A 27630-nucleotide genomic window follows, 5' to 3' on the forward strand; every position below is an offset into this window, starting at 1 on the left:
GGGGGCGGAGGCTCGAGGCGATCGCGATAAGGAACGCGCGGGTGTCTCGGGGACCTTCACCACAGGGTAGGTCAGGAGTGCTATATAAGGCTCCAGGCCGAGTCGCCGAGCCGTCGGAGCAGGAGCGCTGCGCGCCTGTGCGCGGGTGGCGCACGTCTGGTTCGAGGGCAACGGACACCCTGCCGGGACGCATACGGCCCTGCTGCGCATCTCAGTCGCCGCGCCGCGAGCCCCCCGAAGGTGCCATGCGGAGCGGATGTGCGTTGGCCCGCGCCCTGGTGCTAGCCAGCCTCTGGTTGGCAGTGGCCGGACGCCCCCTGGCTCTTTCCGACCAGGGGCCACACTTGTATTACGGGTGGGACCAGCCCATCCGCTTGCGGCACCTGTACGCCGCGGGCCCCTACGGCTTCTCCAACTGTTTCCTGCGCATCCGCACCGACGGCGCCGTGGACTGCGAGGAGAAGCAGAGCGAGCACAGTGAGCGCCCGCCAGGTGCCCCCACCCCGGCCCCGCCGAGCCCCTCCCCTGCACCTCCTCCCCCGGCCCTTCCTCAGCCCTTGCGGGCTCCCGGGAACTCCCAGAACCCCAGGTTTGGCACCGTGTCGTTACCTTTCCTCCCTTGGTCCCCGCACGGGGACCCACCGCACCCACGTGTCGCGGGTCTGGGAAGGACCTGCATGCAGCTCCTTTCTTCCCTTGTGCTCAGGTTTGCTGGAGATCAGGGCAGTCGCCCTGGAGACTGTGGCCATCAAGGACGTACACAGCGTCCGGTACCTCTGCATGGGCGCCGATGGCAGGATACAGGGACTGGTAAGTATCCCCACGCCGCGGGATGCGCCGGTTGTGCTGGATCAGAAGCTAGATTTTCTCGCCTCGGTCCAGACTCAAATGTAAATCATTAGAGGTAAAGATTGCAAGAGCCGATTAAGCTAATGTCTGATATTTTTCTTCTACGGAAATTTATGGTCCCAGGCTGTAGCCACAGAAGGGTGAGAACCACCATGTAATTCCAAGTGAGCCGAAGGCCAGCCAGCGGGACGGAGGAAACCCATTATTCGGCTCCTTTGATATTAAACAGGAAAACCCACCTCGGCCCTCTTAGGCCTGGGGCTTTGCGTGTGTGGTCCTCGCCTCCCTTTCTCCCTGTTTCAAATATAAGGAAAAAGGGGTGGTGGGGGGAGACGTTCCCAAAATAGCATCTTTTAAAAATTTTTCAAGTGGGAAAGCAAAAAGTGCATTTGGTTCTAGCCGGGTTTCCTCTTACTTAATTTGCGTGTGCCAGGAAACGGTGCCGCCTCGGGCGCCCCTGCATTAGAAGAGCAGTCCATGCCGCCGCTGGCCTCCCAGCCGCTCACCTGCACCGTAAATACTTGGGGACACTTGGGGGGCTGGGAACTTGGGGGCACTGGGAAGGCCCAGGTGACCTCGGGAGACTCTGGGCTGGAAGCATGCGAAAGGCTGGGGCTCTGATCGGGGGAACAAAGGCTGGAAGTTCAAAGGACTGAGCGCTGGCCCCTCCCGCGGCCCCACTGAGGAGCTGTGTGAGGTCCCAGCGGCCCAGGGCCTCCCACGCAGCCGGGCTCACTGGAAGGGGCAGGGGCAGGGGCAGGGGCCAGGAAGGAGGCGGCAGGCCGCCCCCTGCCCCAGGAAAAATGCTAATGGTGACAGTGCTCAGCATTTTAGCGTCTCAAAGTCGTTTTGTGGATCTGACGTCTATTTATTCCATTTATCTACTGAAAAGAGGGTAAAGAAAGGAGCTGGGGTCTGCTGGCTGAAAGCGCACTCCCAAGGGCTCCAACCTGCCCTGGCCACTTTTGTTATGTTGACATTTACTGTGACGGAGGGGCTGCCGGCCGCCGCACCCCCTCCTGCACTCTGGGGCACTGGTAGGAGCCTTCCCCTGCTGCCTTGCCTGTATTTGGTGGGCATAGCCCAGCTCAAACCGAGGATGCCCTTTAAGTAGAAGTCCACAGTCGTTTTCTGCAGGAAGAACATTTCTCCCAAAGAACTATCAGAGCAGAATACTTCCCTTGTTTATTTACATTTCTCAGAAACTCAGGCACAATCAACCTGATGCCTGGTGGCTTTGTCCCAGGGTGGCATTAGCCCAGGCAAGAGCAGTGGATTCTTGCAATTAGACCCTTATCAGGGCCTTATCAGATGTCACTCACCCACCTGCAGTTCAGTGACCTTTGCAGACTAGCACAGTCAGACTGGCGTGTCCTGAGCAGTCCCCACTACTCCCATCTTAGAGTCCTCTCTGTCCCCAAGAGGTAATGACACTGAACATTTTGGAACAGGACTCACTGGCACCTCACAACCCTGTGGCCTAGTAGTGTGCTAAGACCAGGGATGGCTTCCCGCGGCACACATTTCCGGCCACCCGCCGGGTGCAGGCTCGGTCCTGGGCCTGGGGGAGGGGGCTGCGGATTATCTCCATGTTCCTGGCAGGCTGCCTGGAAGGTTCTCCGGGAGTGAAAGAAGGGGCCAGGGGGGCTGATGCGTCTTAAAACCATCAGACGAGCTGCCTCAGCATGGACGGGAAAAGCGGGTAGAGGCCTCAGTCTGGGCCCCAGAGGGGGTTGCTTGTCGTGCTGAGAGACCCTCCCATGGTAGCGCGCTTTATCAGAGCTGCTCCAAGTGCCAGCTGGACACGGTGAGCCAACTCTGGGAGTGCGTGGGGGAAGGTGAGGCAGCGGCCTGTGTCGGTGCCCTTGGCTCTGTGGGTACGATCACCCCAAGACTGAGTTCAAACAGTGAGGGGACTCGAGGGAAACGCTGGGAGCTGAGAAAAGTGTAGGCAAAGGCTGTACAGAGGGTGTATGTAGCATGTGTACACACGGGCTGGGTGCGGAGGCTGAGGCAGGAGGATTGTGAATTCAAAGCCAGCCTCCGCAACTTAGCAAGGCCCTAAGCAACTTAGTGAGACTCTATCTCTAAATAAAATACAAAAAAAAGGACTGGGGACGTGGCTCAGTGGTTAAGTACCCTGTGTTCAATCCCCACATAGAAAAAAAAAATCGTGCATATACAATATATGTGAAATATGTACCTGAAGTATCTATGTGTGTATAAGGGCATGTGCAGTACATGTTTAATATATCAGTATGTTCTGTACGAATATAATGCATGTATTCTCTCTAACTGAAAGATATTGTATGTAATCCAGGAAACATACTTGCAGGGAAGAAAATGTGAAGCATGCCAGTGGTGTGAATATCCTCTAGTGGTAGCCTCCAGGGACAGCTGTGAGGGAAGGAAGCAGCACAAGGTCCTTGTGCGGCATTTCCCAGCCTCGGCCTGGCCCTCACGCGCTGTCTGTCCGCAGGCCCGGTACTCTGAGGAAGACTGCACGTTCAAGGAGGAGATCAGCTACGACGGGTACAACGTGTACCGGTCCCAGAAGTACCACCTTCCCGTGGTGCTGAGCAGCGCCAAGCAGAGGCAGCTGTACCAGAGCAAGGGCGTGGTGCCCCTGTCCTACTTCCTGCCCATGCTGCCCATGGCCCCGGCAGAGACCAGGGACCACTTGGAGTCCGACGTGTTCTCTTTGCCCCTGGAAACGGACAGCATGGACCCGTTTGGGATGGCCAGCGAGGTGGGTCTGCTGGAGAGCCCCAGCTTCCAGAAGTGACGGGCTCAGACGTGCCCAGTGAGGCAGGGGCCCTGCCCAGCGGTCCAGCTTTAGGAAGGAGTGTCAGAAGTCGGGCAGCCTCTGCGTCTTGCGTGGCTCTGCTGGTTTCTAGCAGACTCTCCGCCTAACCATAGACTCAAACCCTGCACCTGCCTGGCTGCCCTCTGAGCCCCGCCCGCTCCCTGGGCGGTGGCTGGACGTGTCGCTGTGCCGCTGGGCTCTCCGCAGGAGGACCTCTGCTGACGGGAGCCGCACCCTCAACTCTGGGTGCCGCAGAACCTCCCGAGTTCTTTCTCGTGTTTTCTGCAGCCCTGGCCCACAGCCCCGGGCACCATCTGGGAACTCGGACTCAACCCCACGTGAGAATCCGTCCAGATCTCAACGCTGGCGACCCCTTCACGTGCCCCATGTGTCCCTGGCCAGAACTGACAAGGGTCAGGGGGAGCTCAGGAGCAGGGGGAGCCGAGCCCCTCCGCAGCCCCGGCATCTTGGGAACTCCCCCTCCGAGGCCGTTCTGGGATGGAGGACTCCAGTGCTTGCTGCCCCAGGCAGCAGGACAGTTCACCTCCAGTCCCGCTTGTCCAGGGAGCCAGTGTCCTGCAGAGGGACCGATCCAGCTCCCCTCGGAGCTGGCCAAGCTGCCACCTCTGCCCCAGCTCAGAGGGACAGGCAGCAGTCAGTCCCAGTGGCTGCCCACCCCGTGCCCTGGGTTCCCTGTGATTCCAGGGAGCTGGTGTCCTGGGAGGGTCCTCTGAGGTGGCACCCCACAGGCCTGCCCTCTGCTAACCTCCAGCACCTCCCCTGGGGCTGGACGGCGACCTGGAAAGACGGAGGTGCTCAAGGGTCACTGGCTCCACTCCCTGGCCCTCGTCCAGGCCTGGTCCCCAGCCCTCGTCCAGGCCTGGTCCCCAGCCATTGTGTGGACCGGGTTCCCGACGCGCCAGGGCCTTCAGTCGGCACCGCACCTCATCTGCGCGCCAGCGTCTCGCCGCCGAGGAGCTGTGGAGTGTGGGGAGGCTTAGCCTCGGTCCCCAGCACTTAGTTTCCAACGTGATATTTATGAGTAATTTATTTTGATATGTACATCTCTTTTATTTTCTTACTTTATTTATACCCCCAAATTATATTTATGTACACGAGGCTTTGGGTTTTTTTGTACATTAAAATGGAGTTGGTTTGTATGGTTCGTGTTCTCTCATCTGAATGAAATGCTCCTCCTCGTCGGGAGGGCTGCCCACGCTGCCCAGCCCAGGGGACCCACACCTAAGCTTCCTTGGCCCCCTTCTCTGCTGGGGCCACTAACGTATCCTAAATCAGGGTGGCCCACATAATTCTGCGTGGGGGCAGATGTCCCTGCATGTGACCAGAGGTTTAGCAATATCCCTGTCCTACCCACGAGATGCCAGTGGCAGCCCCCTGGCTGGGATAGAAGTGATGGTATTGCTTGGGGGCAAAGTCACCCATGGAGAAGCACTGGCCTAAGCAGACGGGACCCCTGTAGGATTTCTCTCTGTCCAGCAACACCCAGAGGGAATGGATCTGCGTTGCGGGCCCTCGGTGCCCGGGCCCTGCCCTCTGATGCTCTGGCGGCTCTGACCAGGGTGCGGGATCATGGATCTGCCCAGGGCAGCCAATGCTTCTCCACCCTGGCAAGCCCCAGCATCCCGCTGCCAGGGCGTCTCGCGGGGCCACCCCCGCTGGGGAGGCCACCACAATGCAATGGGGCCTGTTGGCAGGGAAGGCACCCAGCAGCACGGGGAGGGCCCAACACCCCAGAGGAGAGTAAGGCTGGGCATCGGACCGAGCTGGATCCAGACAGCCCCGTCCCATTAGGGGTTGCCAGAGGACTGGGATGGTGGGGCGGTGAAGGTGGGTGGCGAGAGAGGTCTTGGTGCCCTGGATCTGTCCTGCAGAGTCACCCCATGTGACAAAATAACAGAACCGCACACGCATGTCCTAAGATGTCACCCGCAGGGCACCCAGGCTACAACTGGTAGCGGAACGCAGCAGAGGAGGTGTTCTCCAGCTGTCCTGCGGCAGATCTCGACCTCCTCCTCCGTGTGCCCATCGGTAATCAGGAGACGGACAATGAGTCCCGTGCCACTTGACCCTGGGCTGCCCAGCTTCGGGCGTGCTGGGTCTGAGGACACAGAGGACCTCGGCCCTGTGCCCTCAGTGACAGGCGGCCCACGGTTTCGGCTTACCTGTTGTCCTCCGCGGCCTCAGCGGAGATGACAGAGCTCCAGGGTCCCTTGCTCAGCCCAGCCTGAGGTCAGGGTGTTCTGTCCCTTCCTCCAGCCCAGGGAAGAGCTGGCCCCCAAGGGACTCTGGGACTGAAGGGAGGAGGTGAGGAGAACCCAGAGGACAGAGAGTCCCTCTGGGCTCCTATTTTCCCACTTCACCAGCCCTCAGAGTGACTTCCCGCGTTTGATTAGGAAATGACAGCTGGAAAATGTTCACAGGACCAGAAAGAAGGAGGCGTGGTCAGGCTAGGCCACCGGGGCCCAGACATGGTCGTCCCGTGATGGAGGGAGGGCGGAGAGAGTGCCCTTCCTGCCTGGGACTCTGGGACTCTCCAAAACACATATTTGGACTTCACTCCCATTTCCTGGCACACAAGTCCTCAAAGCCCGGAATCCCTGGAGTGAGAGTGTCTTTTCGTATGCTAACAAGTCCACCACTGCGGTCGCCCCAGGTGGCTTCAGGATGGGCCGGCCACCGGAAAGACCAGGGCAAGATTAGTCCCACCCCACCCCCAGCCCCCTTTGCGGAGGCAGGAGGGCCTGAAGGTCGACTCCGTCACCCAGGACGGCGGAGGTGACCAGTGGCGCCTATGTATTAGAAGCCAGCCTTCCAGCAGAAAGGGCAGGACCAGACAGAAGCTTCTGGGGTTGGGGCCACCACCTGGCCCATGCCCGTCTCCATCTGCAGTGCCCGCAACAGCCTCCGAAATAAACATCACTGTGAGTGTTTCTCCAGCCGTGGCCACTGGGGCGCAGGAATCGAACCCAAGGCAGGGTGCGGGGCCCCACGCTAGGCAAGCGGGCAGAACCCCTGGGCTGGCCTTGGCATCTAAAGCGGGAGTGGCTGTGGACTCAGCCCTCACGCCGCGGATCCCACGCCATCCACGTAGGCCCGGCAGAACCGACTGCGGTCCACGCTGCAGACCTGCTGGCCTGTCCCCGCATTTTGGGGGGGACAAATCTGCTCAAATCTGCGTTGTGAGCAGCTAACAGGAGAGACAGGATGGGACTCCCCTCCCCATGGGGAAGGTGACCGTAAGGGAAGCCGTGAGACGCGTGTGGGGTTCCAGCTCCGTGTTGTCCTCTGGCTTTCAGTTGTCCCCAGAGGACTCGCGAATGCTCGCTGACCTGGTCAACTCAACTGGTGCCGGCTGGACGGCGCTCCCCTCATCCAAGCTGTGCTTCTCCTGGTTGGCGGATGACCTGCGGTTTCCTTTTCTTTTCTGGTACTGGGGATTGAACCCAGGGCTGCTCTACCACTGAGCCACAGGTCCAGCCCTTTCCTTTTTTTATTTTGAGGCCTCGCTGAGTTGCTGAGGCTGGCCTTGACCTCACGTTCCTCCTGCCTCAGCTTCCAGAGCTGCTGGGATTCTAGGCCTGCACCACAGTGGACTTGCAGTTTTCTTTTCTTTTTCTTCATTTTTTCAATAACATTCTTCCTTCCTTTCTTCCTCTGACCCTTCCTCCCCGCCTTCCTTCTCCTTTCCTTCTCCCTTGCTAATTTGATGCTTGGCCACTTGGCTTTGCTTTCTGTCATCTCTGGCCTAAGAGAAAATGTGGCCCCTGTGCCCTGGTCCTCAGCCCTGTCTGGGCGCCCTGCTCCTGCCTGCCCCAGCTCTGCCTCTGCGCCGTCACCGGTGCGGTTGGAAACCACACCCAAGGGGCACAGCAACGCACAACGCAGGGCCGCCTCCTCAGACGTATTGAAATTGCTGCTGGCGCTGGGGAAGGAGCCCAGGGCCTTGGGCTCTCGGAGTGCCAGCTTGGCCACCGACCCACCGGTGGAAGATGTCTCCTTACCATCGGACCAAAGGAAAGGGTTGAGAACTGGCCAACAGGGTTGGTTCGCTGGGAGGAATCATATTTTGGTTGGGTTTGAACAATAAAGCTGTTTCTGTTCGAGACACATGGTGAAATAGTTACAGGTTAGACGATCCAGCCGCAGCGGAGGGCGGCGGGCGGCGGGGACATCAGCAGAGTGCAGAGCGCATCCGAGTTGCTGCCCAGGTGGCCGGACTGTCCGCCCCAGTGCGGCCGAATGTCGGTGAGGAACGCTGGAGAAGAAACCAAGCCCGCTGCGGGGTTTCGCTGCTGCTCTCCACTAAGCCGCGGGAAGGCCGGGGTGATCGCGCCGTTGATGGGTGGACTGCCCAGCCTGGGTCCTGCGTGGCCACTGGGAGCACTGGACGCAGGGGTCAGGGAGTGGGGCATGGAGGAATGTCACCTCGAGGCACGGACGTTCGGGGCTGGTTCAGTGCAGCCGCCCAGTTCGCTGGTATTCTTGGAAGTGCGTCCCAAGGAGGAGCCGTTTGCGCTGTGGCGTGATTCACAGTTGCACACCCGCCACACTTGAACCTCGCACGGGGACGGGACTGCAGGGAAGTCCAGGAAGCAGGTGACTGGAGCCTCCGGGGACAAGGGAGGGAAGACCCCGGAGGGTCAGGGAGAATGCTTGCCACGACCCTTTGCTATAGTGCCTGGTTTTGTCCCTGCACCCCATCCCACCCCCCAAAAAGAAAGCCTTAGCTGGGAGCTGGGCCCCTGGGGGGTCGTGGGCTGTTATGGACATGCTCGGTCCTGGGCTCCAGCCCCAGCCTGGAGCCAAGAGTGCCCCCCATTCCTGCCGTGCGGAAGCCCTGCCCCTGGGCCTCAGAACACGGGAAGACAGGGCTCCAAAGAGTGACTTAGGCCACAGGGGGTCATGCGCAGGGCTGGGACCCAGCATGGCTGGCGGTTTTCTAAGGAGACACACAGAGACCAGGCCATGTGGGGGCAGGGAGAGGAGAAGTCTCAGGAGGAGCCAATCTTGACCTGGCCTCTGGCCTCTGCCAGGATGACTCCTGGTGGTTTGAGCCACCTAGCCTGTGGCGTCTTGCCCTGGCAAACACACGTACAAATCCAAGCAGGTGGGAAACCTGCTTGGGCCACCTGCCTCTTGGCGTTGAGCCCACAGCCTGGCCCAGCTGGGCCAGTAGAGAGGTGGGGGTCGTAACTGAGGTTGGCAGAGTGGCCTGGGGTAGCCATTATGGGACTGGCTTGGACACCTGCCCCTTAGGAGGTCCTTGGCCCTGGAGTCTCAGCACCATCCCCTGAACAACATCCATCTCCAAATCTGAGGTTTTGAGAATCACCATCCAAGAGTAGGTCCGACAGACCGCGGGTCCTGAGTATCATTCCTGGGGTCCGCTTGGGGGTAATGGAGGTTCAGAAGAACATTCCAGCAGCCAGGGCCAACACCAAAGCACAGCAGGGCCAGGTGACCAGAGTGGACCCGTCCGCAGCACAAGGGCGCCTCCCGGTGGAGGAGCGCAGGACGGGCGGGCGAGGACGGTCCCCACCTGCAGGTGCTGGCGCCCCTTACCCAGTGAGGCTGGGACCTGGAAGCCATGGGACAGCCCCCCTGAATCCAGTTGGGCCGCATCCCAGCCCCTCCGTGCAGCCTGGTCAGCTGGTGGCCCTGACCTCCCCCCCCCCCCCCCCCCCCGCCCACTGCCGCGGACCAGCCCCAGGAAGGCACAGCGCGCCCAAGTGCAGAGCTCGTGTGCCTGCACCCAGGCGGGGGCTCCTTCCCTTCCAGGGCCGACGGGACGGTGTGTGGAGAGCTCCTCTGTTTGGAATGCTAATTGATCGAAAAACATGCCTTGCCTGCCAGGTTCTCAGGCCGCCTTGGGAAGTGGGGACCAGTGTCCCTCCTTTCGGGCCTGAAAAGCAGGTTTCCAGGGCCGAGACCTGAGCTGTGCTCCTCCGCCATCGCCTGGGCTTCGGGGCCTCCGACGCGGGCTGGGCGTGCTGGGGAGTCTGGGGTCTGGAAGGAGCCACAGCCTGGCTTCCAGGGGGACACTTCCACGCAGGGAGGAGTGTGGAGGGAAGAAGATTCCCGTGGCGCCTCTCTGCAGGAAATTCTGCCCCACAGGGGTGGGAAGGACGTGTGCTGGGGGCCGAGGGGGCAGGCGTGGAGGAGAGGGCGGTGGCCTGAGGAAGCAGGAAGGTGGACACCGGAGACCCAGGACTAAGAGCTGTCCGTAGAGGTGAAGGGCCGTGGGTCGTGGGCAGCCCTTGTGCAGCCCCGAGTCCCGCATGTGCCCTGCGTGCAAGAAAGGCCTCAGGATGGAGCAGAGCCCCAGGCCCCGCTGGACAAACCACGTGCACCTGGGCTGCCCTTTCTTCCGGGGTCCTCTACTAGCTCCGAGGTGGGGCCTGGTTTGGGTAAAAGGTCTTTGAACTTGGGAGAGAAAACGACTATTCGCCTGCCTGTCCTCTCTGTGGAGATGACCCAAAGGCCACCGGTGGTCAGGCACTACGGGGTCTCTGGCTCCTTCTCCTCCCAAGGCCTGGAGGGCGGCTCTCAGCCAACAGTGTACAGTGAGCGGTGTGTACCCTCAGTCCCTCCCCGTGGAAGTTCCACGGTCAGATCCTGGGCCACTTTCCTGAAATCGCCTCTGCGTTTAGGTAGCCTGGGCACCCTGAGGCCAGCCCAGGTTGAGGAATTCTGGTGGAAGTTGCCAGTTTTCTCCTTCCTGTGTTTGGAAACATGACTATCCCTGTGGATTCAGCAGTGAGGAAAAGAGAGCCCTTAGGAGCTGGGGGCTGGGGCCACACAGGCTGGCCCAACCTCAGATCCTGCCCCCTTGGCTGGATCCCTGCAGCCTGGGGGTGGGCGGGGCCCTCCCGCAGCCAGGTGGGTGCTCAGCTTATGCTCATCAGCCACAGTCACAGACCCCAAGCCCCATTCCTGGCCTCCTGCTCTGTGGCCTGCCAGGGGTTCCCCAGCAGGCAGGTAGAAAATGGCACTTCCAGGCACCTCCGAGGGAAGGCACAGAGGGGACACTCAGCCAGAAAGCCCAAGTGTGTCTTCTCCTTGGATTCCCTTCCCACTGCCCCAGGGGTCAGACTGGGCCCCCAATTGGCATTTTTCCAGCAGTGCGGTCATTTGTGTATAATGCACGTAGGAGACTTAGGTTTAGTCCCCTAAAGCGATTTGTCATTTGACGACTTTTTTTCAAGAATTTAAAACAGGCCTGGCACACGCCTGTCATCCCAGTGGCTCCCGAGGCTGAGGCAGGAAGATCATGAGTTCAAAGCCAGCTCAGCAACTTAGTGAGGCCCTAAGCAACTTAGCGCAACCCTGTTCAATTCCTGGCACCAAAAAACAAAAAAAGAAGAAGAAGAAGAATTTAAAACAGCCCCCCCCCCCCGCCCACGGTGAAAGCTATATGTGCTTCATGCAAAAGTAACAGACAAATAAATAACCCAGGGACAGAAATGTAAGGGAAACGCAGACCCCTCCCCATCCTGAACACGACCCCTGCGGCTGGGCCCCATCCCTGCAGATTGCTTTTATACATCTGTAAATCCCTGTCCAGCTCCAGGGTCTCTTCTGGAACCAGGTTAAGGGATGGCATGCAGTTTAGCGCTTGCTTTTCTGCGTCCAAGGCCATCACCCGGCGAGCACTGTGGAGTCACATCCTGGGTCTGCTTAGGGCCGTCTTCCAAGCCATCTGGCATTTGGCTACAGACCTATGACTTCTTAACATACCAGTTGCTATTAATGAACACTTTTCAACATTAAACTTTGGATGACTTTGTATTTCACTTCAGGTATGTTGACCTGGTTTTTCTCTGAAACTTTTCCCTTTTTAAAATATGTGTTTTGCACCGGGGCTGGCTCAGTGGCAGAGAGCTTGCCTAGCCACCAGTATGGCACTGGGTTCCACCCTTAGCCTCACTTAAAAATAAATAAATAAAATAAAGGCATTCTCTCCAGCTACAACTATTAAAAAATGTGTTTTGTCTAGTGCAGTGGGTTTCTGGGAATTCATTACACCATCCCCTTTACACTTTTGGTTAAAAAACTAAATGTTTAAGCATGATATCTCCTTTTCGCAGTGCTAGGGATTGAACCCAGCACCTCAGGCATGCCAGGCAAAGCTTTCTGCCACTGAGCTACAGCCCCAGCCTGGCAGCGGCTCTGAGAACAAATACAGTCAGTGCTCCCGACGGGGAAGCTGAAGTGAAGCTTCGCAAGGTCCGGCTTCAAGAGCGTCTGCAGTTTCCACTGCACCAACATGCTGTCGGTTGTACACAAACTCCCCACGTTCTCAGGAGCTGCAATTTCAGTAAGGCACACACAGGCAGCGTCACGAGTGGCTTCCCAAAACCTGACCCGGCAGGAAGGGGCTCGCCACCTGTTCCCAGCGTGCTCCTCTGCTAACGCCAACACCGGACTGGGAACTTATTTAAGAATGTTGAGCCCAATAATATTTGTGCTCTAAAACTGTCCTTTTCTAACTTCAAGGACGTTTTTGAAGTATGCTCCTTATTTGAAAACAAAGCAATTTTTAAATGTAATACTGAAATGCCAAGATAAACACAATCAGGCACGGTGGCGTGCGCTGAGGCGAAGAGAGTCCGAGCACACGTGTCTGCACACGTGTGTTCGTGTATGTGTATATATATGTTTTGGGAACAAAACCTGTGGGTGTTGGGGGGACTTCTCCAAAAGGATATTTCAAGTGAATAGTTTGAGTTGGTTTTTGTAGCATACATCATCTTTTAATGCTTTGGTAGAATTTTTAAAAGTTTGACCATAAGATATGTACCTTTCTTTTTTCTTTTGGTTCAGTCCCTAGTACCTTAGCCACTGAGACACATCCACAGCCCTTTTTATTTGGAGACAGGGTCTCACCAAGTTGCTGAGGGCTTCACTAATTTCCTGAGGCTAGCCTCGAGCTTGTGATCCTCCTGCCTCAGCCTCCCAAGCCACTGGGATGACAAGCATGCGCCATGTGCCCAGCAAGACTCATGTTCGTTGACTCCAGTCTCTGTTTGTGAGTTTTATTCTGTAGCTATTCTTTCTCTAGCCACATAGCTGTTTTCCTGGGCCAAAAGACTTATTTAATTTCAGTTAACAAAGTTTATGCTCAAAAATGTATTTAAAATATGTAATAAAAACAGAACAGTTCCCTCACTTGGGAATTGTTTGCAATACAATGTTCAGTGGGCAGGGGAGAGTATGAAGTTGCACACGTATTAAGATTACGTGAAGGTTCAAGTGAAAAGACATAATGGCAATCAGCCAGCAGCCACAGTGGCAGGGGTGGACTTTCTGGCTTGCTTCCTCCTTTACATTCCAAGTGTTTTGTGGTTTCATCTGCTTATGAAAACCACCGCTGCCACCACATGACATCACTTCCGTTTCCAATACCGTCGCCACGCTGTGAAGCCCTGACAGCACAAGCCGTGGTCCCACCTGTAAGCTGCTTTTCTGTTTTCGGTTTTATGAATCGTATTGCCCTGTTCGTCACTGTACATGAAGTCTTCACTTTTCTCTGTTTCCTTAAGATGAAATTCTAGAATGAAATGACCAGGTCAAAGGGTACGAACTACTTAAAAACGCCCTTCCTAACTTTTTGCACTGCCTGACCACAAGCAGCTTACATTCATGAACCCTGGGTGATGAGTATAGGTCATAATTCCGAAATTATGAATAATTCTGAAAAAGAAGAAAAAAATTTGTCGTAATATTTCAAAAGGCAAAACACAACACACGTGACTGTTCCTCTTGGCATTCTGTCTAGATTGCCAGTGAGGTCTGCCGCGCCTGGTGTTGCCGGCCACCTGCTGCTCCTTGCTGCGAACTATGTGACTAGCCGCCAGGCTCGGCCCCTCGTCCTCTTGGTGCCTTCTTTCTTCCTGTTAGAATGCATACACGTCTTTTCCACTCCAGTCAGCTCTTTATAAGCCAGAATCACTGTTGCTTTAGATTTTTTCCTTATGACACGCATTTCCCCACGTTGCTCCCTGGTTTTCAGTATCGTTTCTTCCTTCAGCCAAGTCTGCAGTTCCTGTGTTGAAGAGACTCGTTTTCCCTCTGTCACTTCATCCGTGACACCAAATGGACTAAAAGCGCATTTTGACTTACCTGGATGTTTCGCCGAGATTTCTTAATGTTCCTTTCTCTCTCAGTGATTCTTTAATTCACGTGGAACTATGATGAATAGGATGAGATAGCAATGGAACTTGACTTTTCCCGAGGGGTTGATATTATTTCCGTTATAGTCATTGATTGGAATTCCCTCCCCAATCGATTGGTGACCCTCTATTTACACGCAACAAGGTTTTACATCTACGAATGTTCACTCTCTGGGCCTTTCTAGTGGAATTCCTTCATTTGTCTCTTCTTGAACCGATATTTCAGTTTTCATACTATCTTTTCAAGTCAGATGTGGCAACTTCTCCACTATCATTCCCTCTCTCTCTCTTTCTCTTTTTAAGGCTTATTGTTAACAATTTATTCAGGCAGACAAAATTCAGAATTCTAACACAATTTTTCCCAGAACACATGGAATTCTGCTTGGTACTGATTTGCTCAGTGTCCCCACACAAGTTTGTGGTGTGTCTAGTTTTCTTCATATAGGCCCTGCTCGAACTGTTAGAAATGTCATTTCTAAGAAATTTATTGTAAGCACTGTAAAGTAATCTCCCCCATCATCAGCACTGCTAATTATTGTTGGAATAACAGAAAGCAGTGAATTCGGTTTGTTTTTCATATATATTACTACTTGCTAAACCCTATTACAAATTCTGAGAAAGTTTGAGGATTGTTTTTGGTTTTCTAGGTGGGTTGCCACTTCCAGAAAGTGATCCTTCTGCCTCTTGCCTTGGGGGCTTGCACTTCTTGCCTCCCAGGCACGCCTCCTGCATGGTCCAGGTCTGGTGGGAGAACTTCCAGCAGGCATGTGTGTGATAAAGGCATTCTTGATTTGGGTGGGGATGCTTCTGGTGTTTCACAGGTAGGTTCTGTTATCCATGCTGGATTGAAATAGTCTTGTTTTTTTAATGTTCAGAAAGTACCTCTCATGGAAATTCCAGGACTAAATCCCACTCCTGTTCTTTCTTTTTTAAAGAAAAGAGTGGATGCCGCCAGCTGCAGTGGGGCTGGCGGTGGTGCTCTTCTGGGCAAACCCTTCGGCACCACTTGATTCCTGACGCTGCATGAGGTACTCTGCTTCAAACACCAGCAGCAAGAGCCAGCGCTCGGGGTCGGGGATTTAGCTCAGTGGCAGAGCGCTTGCCTTGCACGCGTAAAGCCCCGAGTTCGGTCCTCGGCCCTGAAAAAAAAAAAAAAAGTCTAAAAAAAAAGACAAAAGGAAAAAAATCCAAAAAAAAACAAGGTAACAGCACACACACAACCTTTTCTTTCTCATCTCCAGAGCACTCCTGCTCTTCAGGAGGTGGCCACATTTATGACATCCTTTTTGGGCACCGCAGCACCCAGCGGCACTGTCCCTGGGGTCTTGTCGGTAGCACCTGCCAGCCCCGGTCGCCTGCCTCGACCTCCCCCAAGTCCCCTGAGCAGGGCCTCCGGGCCCGGGCCGCCTGGGGATTCGGTTCTGCGACGACCCCCGTGTCTCTCCGAGCCACGCTGACCAACTCGGTCTCATCTGCTCGGTTTTTTAAACAATGCAGACGAGGACCGGTTCCCCCCGCGCGCGCGGCCAAGTGGACGCTTCCGGCGGGGATGGACCGGCCCACTGCGGAGCTACGGGGGGGCGAAGGGGCGGCAGGCGGAGCCTGGTCCCGCCCCGCCCCGCCTCGCCCCGCCTCGCCCCAGCCCCTGCGCGCCGCGCGTGCCTCTGAACCCTTTTGGACCCTCTCGCGTGCCGTCCCTACCCAGCCTGCTCCGCGCGCCCGTCCCCGGAAGTGGGTTTGGCGTCTTCGGAAGCGGCGCGTGTGTGCTTGAGCCTCGCGGCGCCGGGAGGCAGAAGGCGAGGGGCGATGGCCGGGAGGCAGGACGTGTTCGACGCCATCGTGATGGCGGACGAGAGGTGGGTGGCGCGGCGGGCCCGGGACGCGGGTGTGGCCGCGAGGGGAGCCGGCCGAGTGCCCTCGCCGGCCGCCTGCCCCCAGCTGCTCCCGGGGGTTAGGCGGCGCTGCCCCCTGTTCTCCCGGGACGTGACGCAGAGTCGTGGGTTCCGAGTTCGGGAGTCAGCGTCGCTGGTCGAGGCAGCAGGCCGGCCCCTGCCCTGCCGCAGGCGTCAGCGAGGAGAGGGAAAGCGGGCTCCGGGCTCGCAGAGACCCGTCCACCGACGCGGCGCGCGTTCGCGCCCGCAGCTTCGCCGCGGCTCCGGGCAGTCACTAGCTAGGCCCCGGCATTCGTAGGCGAAGAGAGCGGAGCGCCCAGAGCGAGAGACTTGCCGGAGGAGCCATCGGGAAGTGCCAGAGCTGGCGCCGAAACGCCCTTGACTCGGTCTTGGGGTTTTCTGCCTCGCCCTGCTTCGTCCTCGTGGGGTGCGGGTGGCACAGGAAGGCGCCCCTTCCCCTGCCTGTGTGCTGACGTGTGCCTCCTCCCCGTCAGATTCCGTGGGGAAGGATATCAGGAAGGCTACAAGGAAGGCAGCTGTTTGGGTCGAATTGAAGGAAGGCAGCACGGGGCGTTGCACGGAGCCAGGATTGGATCTGAGGTAAGTGGGAGCTTCTGCTCAAATGAATCCCTTCCCACTGCAGTTTGTAATCTACTCCGATGCTCAGTGTGGTTGAACCAGGACGCCAAGCCTCACCGCGAAGAGGGTGTTCATGGGTCAGACAGGATGCTGGCAGGCAGGTGGTCTTGGGACAGATTGATGGAGCATGTTGCTGTGTGGAGGTCGTTAAATTATGTGGCTGGATGATGAGAAAAGTCTTTGGTTGTGTCCACTTGCATTGGAGGCAGGGTGCTCTCCTTGGCCAGCTGGGTCCTCAACCAGACCCAGAGTGAGCACCTGTGTGTAAGTTGAAATGCCATAGAGTCCTCATTCTTTCTTCTCTGCTTGCCCTCTGCCCTAGGTTGTCCCCTTGTAGGTAACTAGCCCTAAGTGGCAGAGTCTGAGGTGAGGCAGTCAGGATGGTATCTGGTACCTCTTGCTGAGGGTCAGGACGTCACCAGCAGTGGGGTTTTGTAAGACTATGCTCAGGATATCAGCCAGGGCCACAGTCTCATCTGAAGGCTTGGCTAGGGCTGGAGGATCCACCCCTAAGGTGGCACACGCACATGACACCGGGCATGGACTTCTTCACAGGGCCACTCAGGTGTCCTCATGGCACTGAAGGGCAAGTGGTCCAAGAAAGCAAGGCAGAAGCGCCCCATCTCTGTGCCTAGCCTCAGAAGTCATGCCCTCTCCTTGCCTCTGGGTTCTGTGGTTGTACAGGCCACTCTGGTAGTCAGGGTGTGAGCACAGGGGAGGAGCGTCGTTGAAACTGTCTTGAGGGCTGGCTGCCCCCCCCATTAGTCGCTAACTGCCCTGCCCCATGCTCAACAGGTCCTCCCAGAACACTGGTAGAAGCCCAACCGCCCTCTACCCCGCCTTATGTAAGAACTCAGTAATCAGGTACAGGATAGCCAGGTCTTATTAATCTCACTCTCCAGAATCTTCTTAACTTGCAGATCGGGTGCTATCAGGGCTTTGCCTTTGCCTGGAAGCATCTCCTGCACAGTGATGCCAGCGAGAGAGACAGGTGAGCTCAGAGCGTCCTCCTCCTTTCTCAGGGTGTGGCCAGGAGGGGCACTGGCTTCACAGTGAGCCAGCAGTGACCTTGGGCATTTGTTTTCCATTTCCTCACGTGTCAGGTGGAGAAGATAATAATGTCAAACTTGAGTGCTGTTAGGAGATTTAAAGGAGATAAACAGAAAATGCTGGGCACACCTTAGTCATTTGATGAACGCTGGTTCTTTTTACTTCTCTAAAGAGTTTCCCTGCCATTCCTCTGGAGTCACTAGAGCATCAAGTGCTTGTGGACGCCAGGACAGTAAAGTGATGTTAAAATTTGTACCTCTCAGTCCTGAGCTTCTGATGAACAGACCACAGTCTGCTCAGTGTGGCTAGGGCTCAGAAGTGCTGACTCCATTATCTGTAGTTTTTAATGCAGCCACCCAAAGTGCACTTGAATGTGTTAGACTCGTTTCTGGTACCGGAGGTGCTGTTAGTGTTATTTGAATCGGTTCAGCCCTTGTGAGCCTATTTTAGTGCATTCTGCTTGCCTGAGCCCCTCCTGAGCCTGTCTGTCCTCGTTCTCAGGCTGGAAACAGCCCTTCAGTGAAAGGCATGTCGCTCTCAGGGGCCTGAACTCTGCATCATTCTGACACCTACTCTCCTGGTCCTAGCATGGGGGGATGGCAGGCGGGGCAGGGAAAATGGCTCCCTGTCCATGCAGCTTGTCCTTTCATTTGAAATATTTTGAATTTTTAAAGCCCAGGCTATACCCATATTCAAAATTCAGAGCAAAGGTGCTGTGCCTGAGTGGTCCTGGGGTTGCCTGTGTCTGACTTGTCCTGTCCCTTGGCTGCTGTGCTGTCTGAGCAGGTGGGAGTTGCACAGAGGCCTAGGTTAGCTGAGGGCACTCCCTAGCCACAGGGCAGCTGAGGATCAGGTGAAATCCTTGTTGGCAGCCTGTGTTGCCACCAGGTGGCGTCCAGAGCTGAGCTCTGTTCTCCACGCAGGTCCCCAGAGGATGAGGAGAGGGAGGGCGCCCACCTGAGTTCCCCAGCCACTTTTACAGTCTGGGTTTCCTGACTCCTAGAGCAGCTCGCCCAGTCTGCCTGCAGAAGGGGAGCTGCTGTGTTGATGCCTGGCTGCCAGGGCCCTGCCAGCCTGTGGCAGCCTGCACAGAGCCTTGGCCCCTGTGGCGCTGGGTATCACAGGCAGGCGAGTGTTCCCTCTCTTCCTGGTGCTGAGGATGGACCCAGGGCCTCATGTGCACCGAGCCAGCGCTCTGCCACTGGGCGGTGGCAGTATGGCTTCTAGATGGTAAAGGGCTGATGATCAGGTGAAGTTCTGCTGTGAGGACGTCAAAGGAAAGCGACTTGTGTTTGTGGCCCATGTGAAGGGCAGGGCCTAGGAGGTGTGGACAGATGGCCCTCAGTCCAGGCGTTGGAGCTCCGTCACTCCTTCCAAGTCGCTGGCAACACCTGCCACAGTGGTGCTGGCAGGGCTGCAGCACCCTTCGCATGTGTCACTTGTGGACGTGTGCCTGCCTGCGATGCCTGCTGGGTGTGTCTGCAGGTGCTCCCCTGAGCAGGGAAGGGGTCACCACCTGCGGAGGGGACATGGGTGGGATTCTCCCCATCAAGTCAGATGTCCCCTTACCCCCATTTTGGCGTTCTGGCTCTGGTCCCCTGGAAGCCAGGTGCTTAACGGACTCGCATGAACTTTCATGGCTTTGCATTCTCCAGGCGAGGTGGTCCTTAGAAGCCGGCTTGCCCTTGGCGAATGTGCTCATCTGTGCTTCTGTAAACACCAGCCCTCAGCCAGTGCACAGGGCCTGGACTGCTCCGAATTGCCATCACTCACATGTCCAGCATGCTCCTGTCCTTGGGATAGGTGTGGTCTCAGGCAGGGTTATTCTCAAAGTTGCTGTCCCTTGGCAGGCTCTGGGCCCCACCTGGATGTGCACGTTTGAGTGGTCTTTAAGCTGCCCCGGGGGAACCCTGGTCCCAGGTCCAAGGAAGCAGGAGACACATGACCACGCACTTCCTCTGCCCCCACGTCACAGGGAAGATCTAGTCCTCGTAGCCCGTGAGCTGCTGTCCCCGTCCCCGTTTGGCAGACAGGACAGTGAGGTTGAGAGATGTGAGCGCCTCGGTGTCCAGGAGCACGTCCCCCTCATTCTGCCTGCCTCTGGCCTGTGCTGAGGAGCTGGTGAGGTGGGTGCAGGTTGCCTGGGTCGCTTAGCTCTGTGCAGAGATGCGGGCACACCTTCAAGCTGGACTCCGCTGTCGTGCTGGGTGTGGGCGAAACCTGTTGCCAGGTACGCAGGCGTGATCGTCGTTTTGAGAAGTTCCATCTTCTACCCTGAGGCTGGACTCAGCAGGCCTGCTGCTTCTGAGCAGGTGGCGTTGCGGCCAGCGCACGTGTTGGCCTTGGTGTCTGAGGGCCTGGCGGTCTGCTTCTGTGCTTTCAGCAGGAAGATGAAGGTCTTGGAGTCCCTGATCGGAATGATCCAAAAGTTCCCCTATGACGACCCTGCTTACGACAGACTCCACGAGGACTTAGACAGGATCAGAGGGAAGTTTAAGCAGGTCTGTCCCCACGTGCCTTTCTGTAGTGGAGCTGCCACGGGCCCTGGGGGTCCACTTGACAGTGGTCACGGTCGCCCGTACCCCGTGTACCATGTGACTGTCCCAGAGGCACATTGTCTTTGTGTTCCCATTCTGGATAGCCGAGGACATCTGGGGCAGGTATAAGGATGTACCTTAGGGTTGCTGGTGGGGACAGGAAAAGCAGTAGCCAGGGTGGGGGTTCTCTTCTCACTCATGAGCAGAAATGCGTGAAATTTTAAAGCACTGTCTTTTTCTTTCGTGTGTTCAGCTGTGTTCATTACTAAACGTTCAGCCTGACTTCAAACTGAGCACAGAAGGCTCTGGACTTTCATTTTGAAGACGACAGACAGATGCGGATAAAACTTCCAGGGACAGAAGTTTCCATACTGAGAATGTGATCAAAGGCGAGACTGACGGTAGTTCTGGAAGTGGGGTCCTGGTTTGGCCTCCTGCCCTGTGAATTCTTCGGCCTGGGTCACTGGTGCCCTGTCCCCTGTGCTGCGTGAGTGAGGCTGCCCCTCTGCTCTGGCATGGGGTGCTCTGCTGGCCTGCAGCAGCACGGGCCTGGCTGGTCCTGGACTGGCTGTAGTCCTGGGCGGGATCAGCCCCGGGCATGGACTCAGGAACGTGTCCTTCAGAGGGGGGTGTGGTCGGCCTGAGACAGGGTGGTGGGAAGTGAGGGCGGCGTTTCCGCCTGAGACGCTGCTGCAGGCCCGTGCGGCCCGGCTCAGCTCCGCTCCTCGGTAGGTCACAGAGGAGGGGACCGAGAGCCCGGGAGTCGTCTGGTCTGAGGGCCCCAGCAGCAGGGCTCGGACCTCCATCTAGCCAGCCATGCAGCCCACGAAGCGCCTCCTCAGAGTGTGCGGGGTGGTCCCTGAGCACCTGGGAGCCCTGTCCTCTGTCTCTGCGGTGCTGGGCCCCATGGGGCTCCAAGGCTCCACCGGGTTCAGTTTGCCTGGACATCTGGCTGAGGAAGAGAGGCCAGCCGGATCCTGAGGGGCACAGATGTGTCCCAAGTGGGGGGCGAACTTCGCAGTGTTAAGAGTGGTTGGGGGAAATGTTCTGAAGCAGACTGGCCACTGGGCTGAGTGGACACCCGAGGTGGCATGTGTTGGTGCACTAGCGTTTGGTTGTCCCCAGCTCATCATGCACCTCCTGTCCCCACTCCTGTTCTGGAGCGCCTGTCAGCGAGTGAAGAGATGAGGGGAACGTGGCAACGTGCAGGGCTCTCGCACCAGGTGGGGACAGACGGGTTAATGCTGAAGCACCAGGTGCAGGCCCGTCCTCCCAGACCTCCCGCAGCCGCGCAGGCCTCTGGAAGTCCCTGTGGCTGCCACCTTCCAGCGTCTTCCAGCATCTTCGAGGACCAGCAGCGCTTCCCTCCAGGCACTGGGGTGGGCGAGCCTTTGGGCTGCTGTCTCCTTGGTGGGCCTGTGTTTTCTGAGTTTTCTGTTTAATATGTGTTATTTTTCTTACTGGAAGAATAAATAGCTTATTTTAAAGTAAGAGTGTATCTGGGACGGTTGATAGCACCCTTCCAGCCACAGCGTTCCCCCAGTGGGGGCGTTGGGATCTGGCTACAGAGGTATGTCCCTCCCGTGTCCTGAAACACAGGGCAGGCAGGGTGAGCACAGTCCCCATCCTGCTGCCCTGCCCAGCCGCCTGCCCTCTTCCCCCTCCCCCATTGCATCTGTTCACAGCAGGCCACCACTTCTCTCCCGCTTCCCTCACCTGAAGCCACACCTGCTCACTGACCTTGACCTGTGCCCTCCTGGCCTTCCTGGAGTACTGGGCCCAGTTTCTAGGATGCCTTGGTCTCCCAGACAGACCTAGGTTGCTGTGCAAACAGAGCCTCCTTAACAGTTGCCTGCTATGCCCGGTGGGGCCTCCAGACCTGGGTCAGCAGTGGCTGCGTCTCCTGGCTGCTGAGGTTTGGGTATCTGGTGGGAAGAGTCCCGTCACTCCTAAGGAGGCACCGTCTTTGGGATATGACAGCAGGACCAGCACGGGCAGTGCTGCCAGCTGTAGGTGCAGAGGCTGGAAGGAACCTGGGACCTCAGTGTCCCCAGTGGGCTGCTGTACAACCAGCCCCTGAGCCTCCTGCTCTCAGACCTTCTGAGCTGCTCGTGGCCCGGTCGGCCAAGGCTGTCGCCTGCAGACAAGCATCCTGCCTGCTGTCTCATCCTGCCGGCACCATCCTATCTGGCCAGGTTTCTGGGTGGTGGTCTGACACCACGTCATCCCTTCTGGTGGGTCTCCAGGGGCTCAGTCCCCCACCTTCCTGTCAGAACTCCAGTGTGCTTTGTGCCACGCATACGTTTCTGTGCCAGCGTGCCAGTCTCCTGGCTGCCATGACAGAGGCTCAGGTCCAGTGGCCTGCCTCCTGGAGGTGGAGGGGTGGGTGAGGGTGTCACGGGGCTGGTCTTCCCCTCCGTCAGCTTTCTCCACTCTCGAGGATGGCATCTTCTTCCTGTCCTCACTGGTTGTCCTGGGTCTACCTTCCGATTTCACACGTGCTAGGCAAGTGCTCCATCACTGAGCCTCACTGCCTGCCCTTTAAAAATTTTTATTTTGAGACGGCCTCACCAAGTTGCAGAGGCTGGCCTTGAACTTGCGATCCTCCTGCCTCAGCCTCCGGAGTTTCTGGGATCGCTGTGTGCCTCACTGGGTCCAGCCTGATCACTTATTCGGACCTGTCAGGCACATTAGGCTCTACCCTGCTGACCTCATTTTAACTTTATTGCCTTCTTAAAGATCCTGTCTCCAAATACAGCCACGCTGGGAGGCAGCGGGGTTAGGGCTTTGGCGTGCGCTTCTGTGGGGACTTAAGTCCAGCCTTAACCGGAGCCCACCTGGCTGCTGGGACAGACTGTTAACTTGGAACTAATAGTAAAGCCATTTCCCTAAAAGTAGAGGTGAGTTCATTTGGGCGTTCCAGGACGTCAGCAATTGGGCATAAGCAAGGTTATCCCTCCACCAAAGCTGTTTCCGTGTGGTCACTGAGTCACGGTGGTGGCTGTTGCTAGCCACTCAGCTGTCCTGGAACAAGACCACGTGTTACTTCCTCTAGGTTTTTCATTCTGTCCTTCAACACCAGTGGTAAGACAAGGAGGAGGAGATGGAAGACGCTGGTGGCCAGCCTTCCACCTCCCTCACGTCGCTGAGCGGGGCTGCCACCCCCATCCTCGCTGGGTCACAGTCTGCCAGTGGTGGCAGTTAGTGGCTGGCCTCAGGCCACAGGAGGAGCCATGTGGGGCCAGCCGTCTGCTGCTCACTCATCCCGAGGCTGTTTTCCGGCGAGGCTCAGGCTGGTACGCAGCCGGTCTGGCATCTCGAAGTCTGAGGCAGGGACTGGGGCATCTGTGGACGGGACCTGTGCTGGCTGCCTGGAGGATAAGCAGTGGCTGAATGGGCCCTCAGCTGCCCCAGTCCTTGTGGGCAGGCCTCCCAGGGGTGTGCGTGGCACCTGGGAGTCCCGAGGCTGGGGTGGCCTTCCACTCTGCCTGGGCGCTGAGGCCGGGAGGCCCGGGAGGAGGACCCTCACACTAATCTTCCAGTCACAGTTCTCGACCACCCTCCTGGAAACACCAGTGCCACCTGGGGTCACACACCGTAGTCACTCTTGGGCTCCTCCCGAGGCTGCAGTGGTCTTTAGCACGGAAACCAGCGCTAACGTGTGACTCAGGAAACTCAGGACACTGAGCTTTGGAGTCATCAGAGCAAACGGGTGCTGGGCTCAGTGTGTCAGAGGACATGGGCACCCTGGTAAGAGGGACTGCCCTGCAGGCCCAGTGACGTAGTTCTGTGGGGAATTCTCAGCTCACTTTCCAAGGGAAGTTGCTCCTTGCCCTAAACTTCCCGTGATTTTTCAGGGCTGATAATTCCTCAGTGGGCAGCAGGGTCCTTGCCGTCTGTCCCAAATTGGCCGGAACAGTGCCCTGGCATAGCTCCCTGGTCCCTTTACCAGACTGGTTGGCCTTGGGTCATGAGGGTTGGGGCTTCTGTGCTGGGCCATACCTTGCTGGGGTCCTCCTTCCCCCGCTGGACATGTGTATGCAGGACCGGCAGGAGAGGGCTGCCCGCATGCCCTCAACAGGGGTGCCTGGGCATTGCTCTTCCCCTGCTGGTGCACCCCAGAAACAGCCGGGGGCTTGCTGAGCCTGCTCCTTTGAGAACTCAGCCAGGTCTGCTGCCAGTGGAATTGTCCTCCACTGAAGTCTTAGCCCTGGCACCTGTGACTGTGACCTTATCTGGAAATAGGATCTTTGCCGATTCTGCTACTGTAAGTTGAGATGAGGTTGCAGAGTGGGAAGGGCCCTTGGCTGCTGTGACCAGGGGTCTCTTTTAAAGGAGAGGCACAGAGAAGGCGCAGGCACAGACTGGGTGTGACAGCAGGGTCTGGCTGCAGCCCCAGGCCACTCTGCTGTGCAGGCCTGGTGGATTCCCTGCCACCCCCTGCTTCAGCGGGGTCACCAGTACCCCTCAGCCCAAACCAGCCTGCTGCCGATTTTGTAAATAAAGCTTTATCGACACACAGCTTCCCTCACTCTCCACTCACCTGCCTGACTGCTCTCACGCGCAGCAGAGCTGCCCAGTAGAGACTGCGGTCAGGAAGCCTTACCAGGCCGCGTCAGCCCTCACAGTCTCCCACCTGCACTCGATGCAGTGCCAGATGCCGGGGCCAGGGCCACACAGCGCATCACGTGTCCCCTGCCTGTCATCAGCCACAGGGCATTTTGGGAGCTGGGACAGACCATGCTCAGTATTCAGCACCTCGCCTGGCACACAGTAGGTGCACAGTGAACTTGAGCTGCCCCAGCCCCTCCCAGGATTTCAAAGGTAAGGAAGAGGCCCTGGAGAGCCTGGGGCTAGGCATCCGATGCCGGCTGGGCCACTTAGCTCGGGAGCGGCAGCCCTGACAGGCCCGTCTCTGCTGTCGCTAGGTGAGAATTAAAGGATTAATGGACGCCGGCTTTGATAGGCTCGAGGCCACCAAAGCCCCTCAGAGGAGGGTTCCACATTCTCTTCCCTGTCCTCCTTGTGTGCCCCTGTGAGTGGTGGTGACAATGGCCCCCGGATGTGGGCCCCAAGGCCAGTGGCCCAGCGCTGCCCGCCCACCCGTCCGCCGGCTATTGTCTGCCCCAGCCCTGCAGAGTGGTGCTGGGCTGCTGGGGCCCCGCCGGGCAGGGGGACTGTGGGAACGGATTAGAGGTCCTGGGCTTTCTTCCCCCACTTGCATAAACTCTTGATCAAAGACATTCCTGGGATGACAGAGCCTGCGAGAGGCCAGCCCAGCGTGCCCAGAGTGGGATGTGCACCCCATGCCCCTGCCGGCCTGCACAGCCTGCCTGCCCGGCCCACCTCACAGGGCGTCCTCGGCACCCTGGCCAGCGTGCAGCGATGGAGGGCGCCAGGTGGAGGCTGCTAGCCCAGCAGACTTGAGGCCAGGCCCTGCTGCAGGGGCCTGCAGGAGGGTCCCATCCCAGCCGGGCAGGCCACACCGCTGCCGGGGCCTCGCTCCTGTGGACGCTAAGATGCTGCCTGCCTCTGCAGCCCCATCTTCCTCCCAAGCACACGTGTGCCTGTGCTGCCAGCCTTTCCCCCTCATGCTCACAATGACCCGGAGTGCTGCCTGGGCTCCTGGGAGCCCGACCCTCCTCAGTGCTGCAACTCAGTACAGTAGCCGAGACGCCCAAGGGTGACCCATGCAGCCCCCTATGTAAGGATGGGAGATCCCAAGACTTCTGTCCCCTGGAGGGGCTCATGACCAAAGCAGATGGCCAGGGCCACCTCTGTGGGCATGCAGGTGTGGATGCCTTCACTGTGGCCACCTGTGTTTTGAGTGTTAAGGGAGAAGCAGAAAAGGTTACTGAGGGGCCAGGCAAAGGGACAAGCCCACAACTATAAGCCTGAAGCAGCCCAGCATGTCTGAAGCCCACGGGCAGAGCCGAGGTTCAGGGACCGGAGGCTGGGAGGGCAGGGCCGGGCCCAAGGGACCTCAGGCCAGCTTGAAGCAGATAGGTGGTCCAGCGGGTTGTGGACTGAGGGAGGCTGACCGGGGGGCGCAGGGCCCCGCTGAGTGGGCGGCTTCAGAGTGGGAAGCAGGAGAGCTGACTGGAGAGGCTGGACTCTGGAGGTCCTGAGGGCAGGGTAGCCCAGGAGGGGTCAGCTCAGCTTGAAGGCCAGCGACACCATGGGTCTCGCTGTCTGGCCAAGGAGCGCACTTTAGAGCTGAGCCATCCCCGGGCTTGCCGATGCCAAGGGGGCGTTGGGAACTGCTCTGGGCCCACACCCTCGCCCACCCCACCCAGCGTCCTCCCAAGGCCCCACCGCCACCTCTGGGCGGCTCGGCGAGCACCCTGCCCAGCCTGCGGGTCTGTCCTCGCTGCTCCTGACTGGCATGGCGGCTCCACTTCCTCCTCCATCCTCACTTGACCTAACAGGATCCCCTTGCCACCCAAGGCCCCAGGCCATCCTTGCAGTCACATGGGTGGGGGTGGGGCCTGTGACTCTCTGCGGACATGGGACCTAGCTCTGCTGGGCACTCCTGAGCCATCCGAGTGGCCAGTTGGTCGCCTCTTCAGCTCCAGCAGCCCCCAGAGCTCTTGCTGTATGAGACAGTCAGAGGCCTCATGTCTTTGGGACCTCTCCACACCTTGCCTTCTTCCAGAAGTGCAGTTGCTGGCGGACGCCACCATGGCCATACCCTCAGCTACAGAGCTTGCCAGGACCCACTCTTTCCCCTCCAACCTGGACATAAAGCCAGTCACATGCATCCAGAAGCCAGAGGCAGACAATGCAGAGTCCAGCAAGGCCTCCCGGGTGTCCGTGTGGAAGGCTGCCCTGGACTGTGGCTCTAATGCTGTGCTACACTCTGAGCTTGGCAGCACCCAAGGACCATGATTCACCCAAAGCAAACAGCAGTTTGCGCCAGAAGAGGGCTAGTGGACGCTGCCTTTATTTATTTTCCTAGCTGCAATAACCCGGGAGGGCAAACTGGCCAAACGAGGGCCAGGAGATGCTCCTGATCAATGGCACCGCTCATGTCCCTGGCGCCAGGGCTGCTGGCTTGCATGGTCCCAGACGCCACCTGTAAATTCTTGGGAATCCCCTGGGGTCTGAACTGCCCCCCTCCCACCTGGAACCCCAGGGACAAGTGTCCTGCCAGTGGGGAGCATGACACGCTCTAGGGGGGGCCAGCCCCCACTGTGAGAAAGCACTTGGCCATGTCAGCAGACACTGCTGGTGCACACGGGCAGGGCCAGCGTCACCCAGGTGGAGGTCAGGATGCCACTGAACTCAGGGCACAGGGAGAGCACAGGATGACCTGGCCACGTGTGGCAGTCGGAGTGGTCAGCCCCTGCCCATCCCCTGCAATGGGTGCAGGCCGCAGCCCCTCCTGCCCCTGGCCAGCCTGGGAAACACACGGGAAACACACTGGGGTTTTACCAATTTTATTTCTAGACTTTTCACGTTTGTCTGTTTTTCTGTTGGGAATGTGCCATTACGTGTCTGCTGGGAAGCACAGCGGTGTCCACCAAAGGCACAGACCAGGCTGCCCGCCTCCAGACCCTCGCAGGCTTTCACGTCACAGGACAGACTGCTGTGCCCCATGGACCTGCTGCCAGCCTTTGGCCTTTTGGCACACAATATTCAGGACGTCTGTCCTCACCCATCGC

General features: G+C 57.9%; 2 protein-coding genes across 3 annotated transcripts; both read left to right on the plus strand.

Annotated features, from left to right (window-relative positions):
- Positions 1-245: 245 nt before the first annotated feature.
- FGF19 (fibroblast growth factor 19) lies at positions 246-3634 on the plus strand (the record flags this gene model as incomplete). The annotated part of the gene is made up of 3 exons (XM_079102737.1): positions 246-477; positions 707-810; positions 3329-3634. 3 exons carry the CDS (start codon positions 246-248, stop codon positions 3632-3634), a joined length of 642 nt encoding a protein of 213 aa, XP_078958863.1.
- An 11922-nt stretch (positions 3635-15556) lies between these two features.
- LTO1 (LTO1 maturation factor of ABCE1) lies at positions 15557-20362 on the plus strand. 2 transcript variants are annotated; one of them, XM_079102033.1, is made up of 5 exons: positions 15557-15704; positions 16235-16340; positions 17300-17370; positions 19813-19930; positions 20220-20362. In XM_079102033.1, the coding sequence occupies exons 1-5, from the start codon at positions 15655-15657 to the stop codon at positions 20286-20288; spliced, it is 414 nt and encodes a 137-aa protein (XP_078958159.1). In that variant the 5' UTR covers positions 15557-15654; the 3' UTR covers positions 20289-20362. The 2 variants fall into 2 exon arrangements, with proteins under 2 accessions (XP_078958159.1, XP_078958160.1); XM_079102034.1 differs by having other exon boundaries at positions 19816-19930.
- Positions 20363-27630: the final 7268 nt, after the last annotated feature.

This window comes from Sciurus vulgaris (genome assembly GCF_902686455.1).
Source record: "Sciurus vulgaris genome assembly, chromosome: 11".
In the NCBI taxonomy this organism is placed as follows: Eukaryota; Metazoa; Chordata; class Mammalia; order Rodentia; family Sciuridae; genus Sciurus; species Sciurus vulgaris.

Coding starts and splice junctions, on each gene's coding strand:
- LTO1 (XM_079102033.1), top strand. CDS start 15,655: ATGGCCGGGAGGCAGGACGTGTTCGACGCCATCGTGATGGCGGACGAG. Junction 15,705..16,234: donor ATCGTGATGGCGGACGAGAG/GTGGGTGGCGCG, acceptor CCTCCCCGTCAG/ATTCCGTGGGGAAGGATATC. Junction 19,931..20,219: donor TCAGAGGGAAGTTTAAGCAG/GTCTGTCCCCAC, acceptor TCGTGTGTTCAG/CTGTGTTCATTACTAAACGT.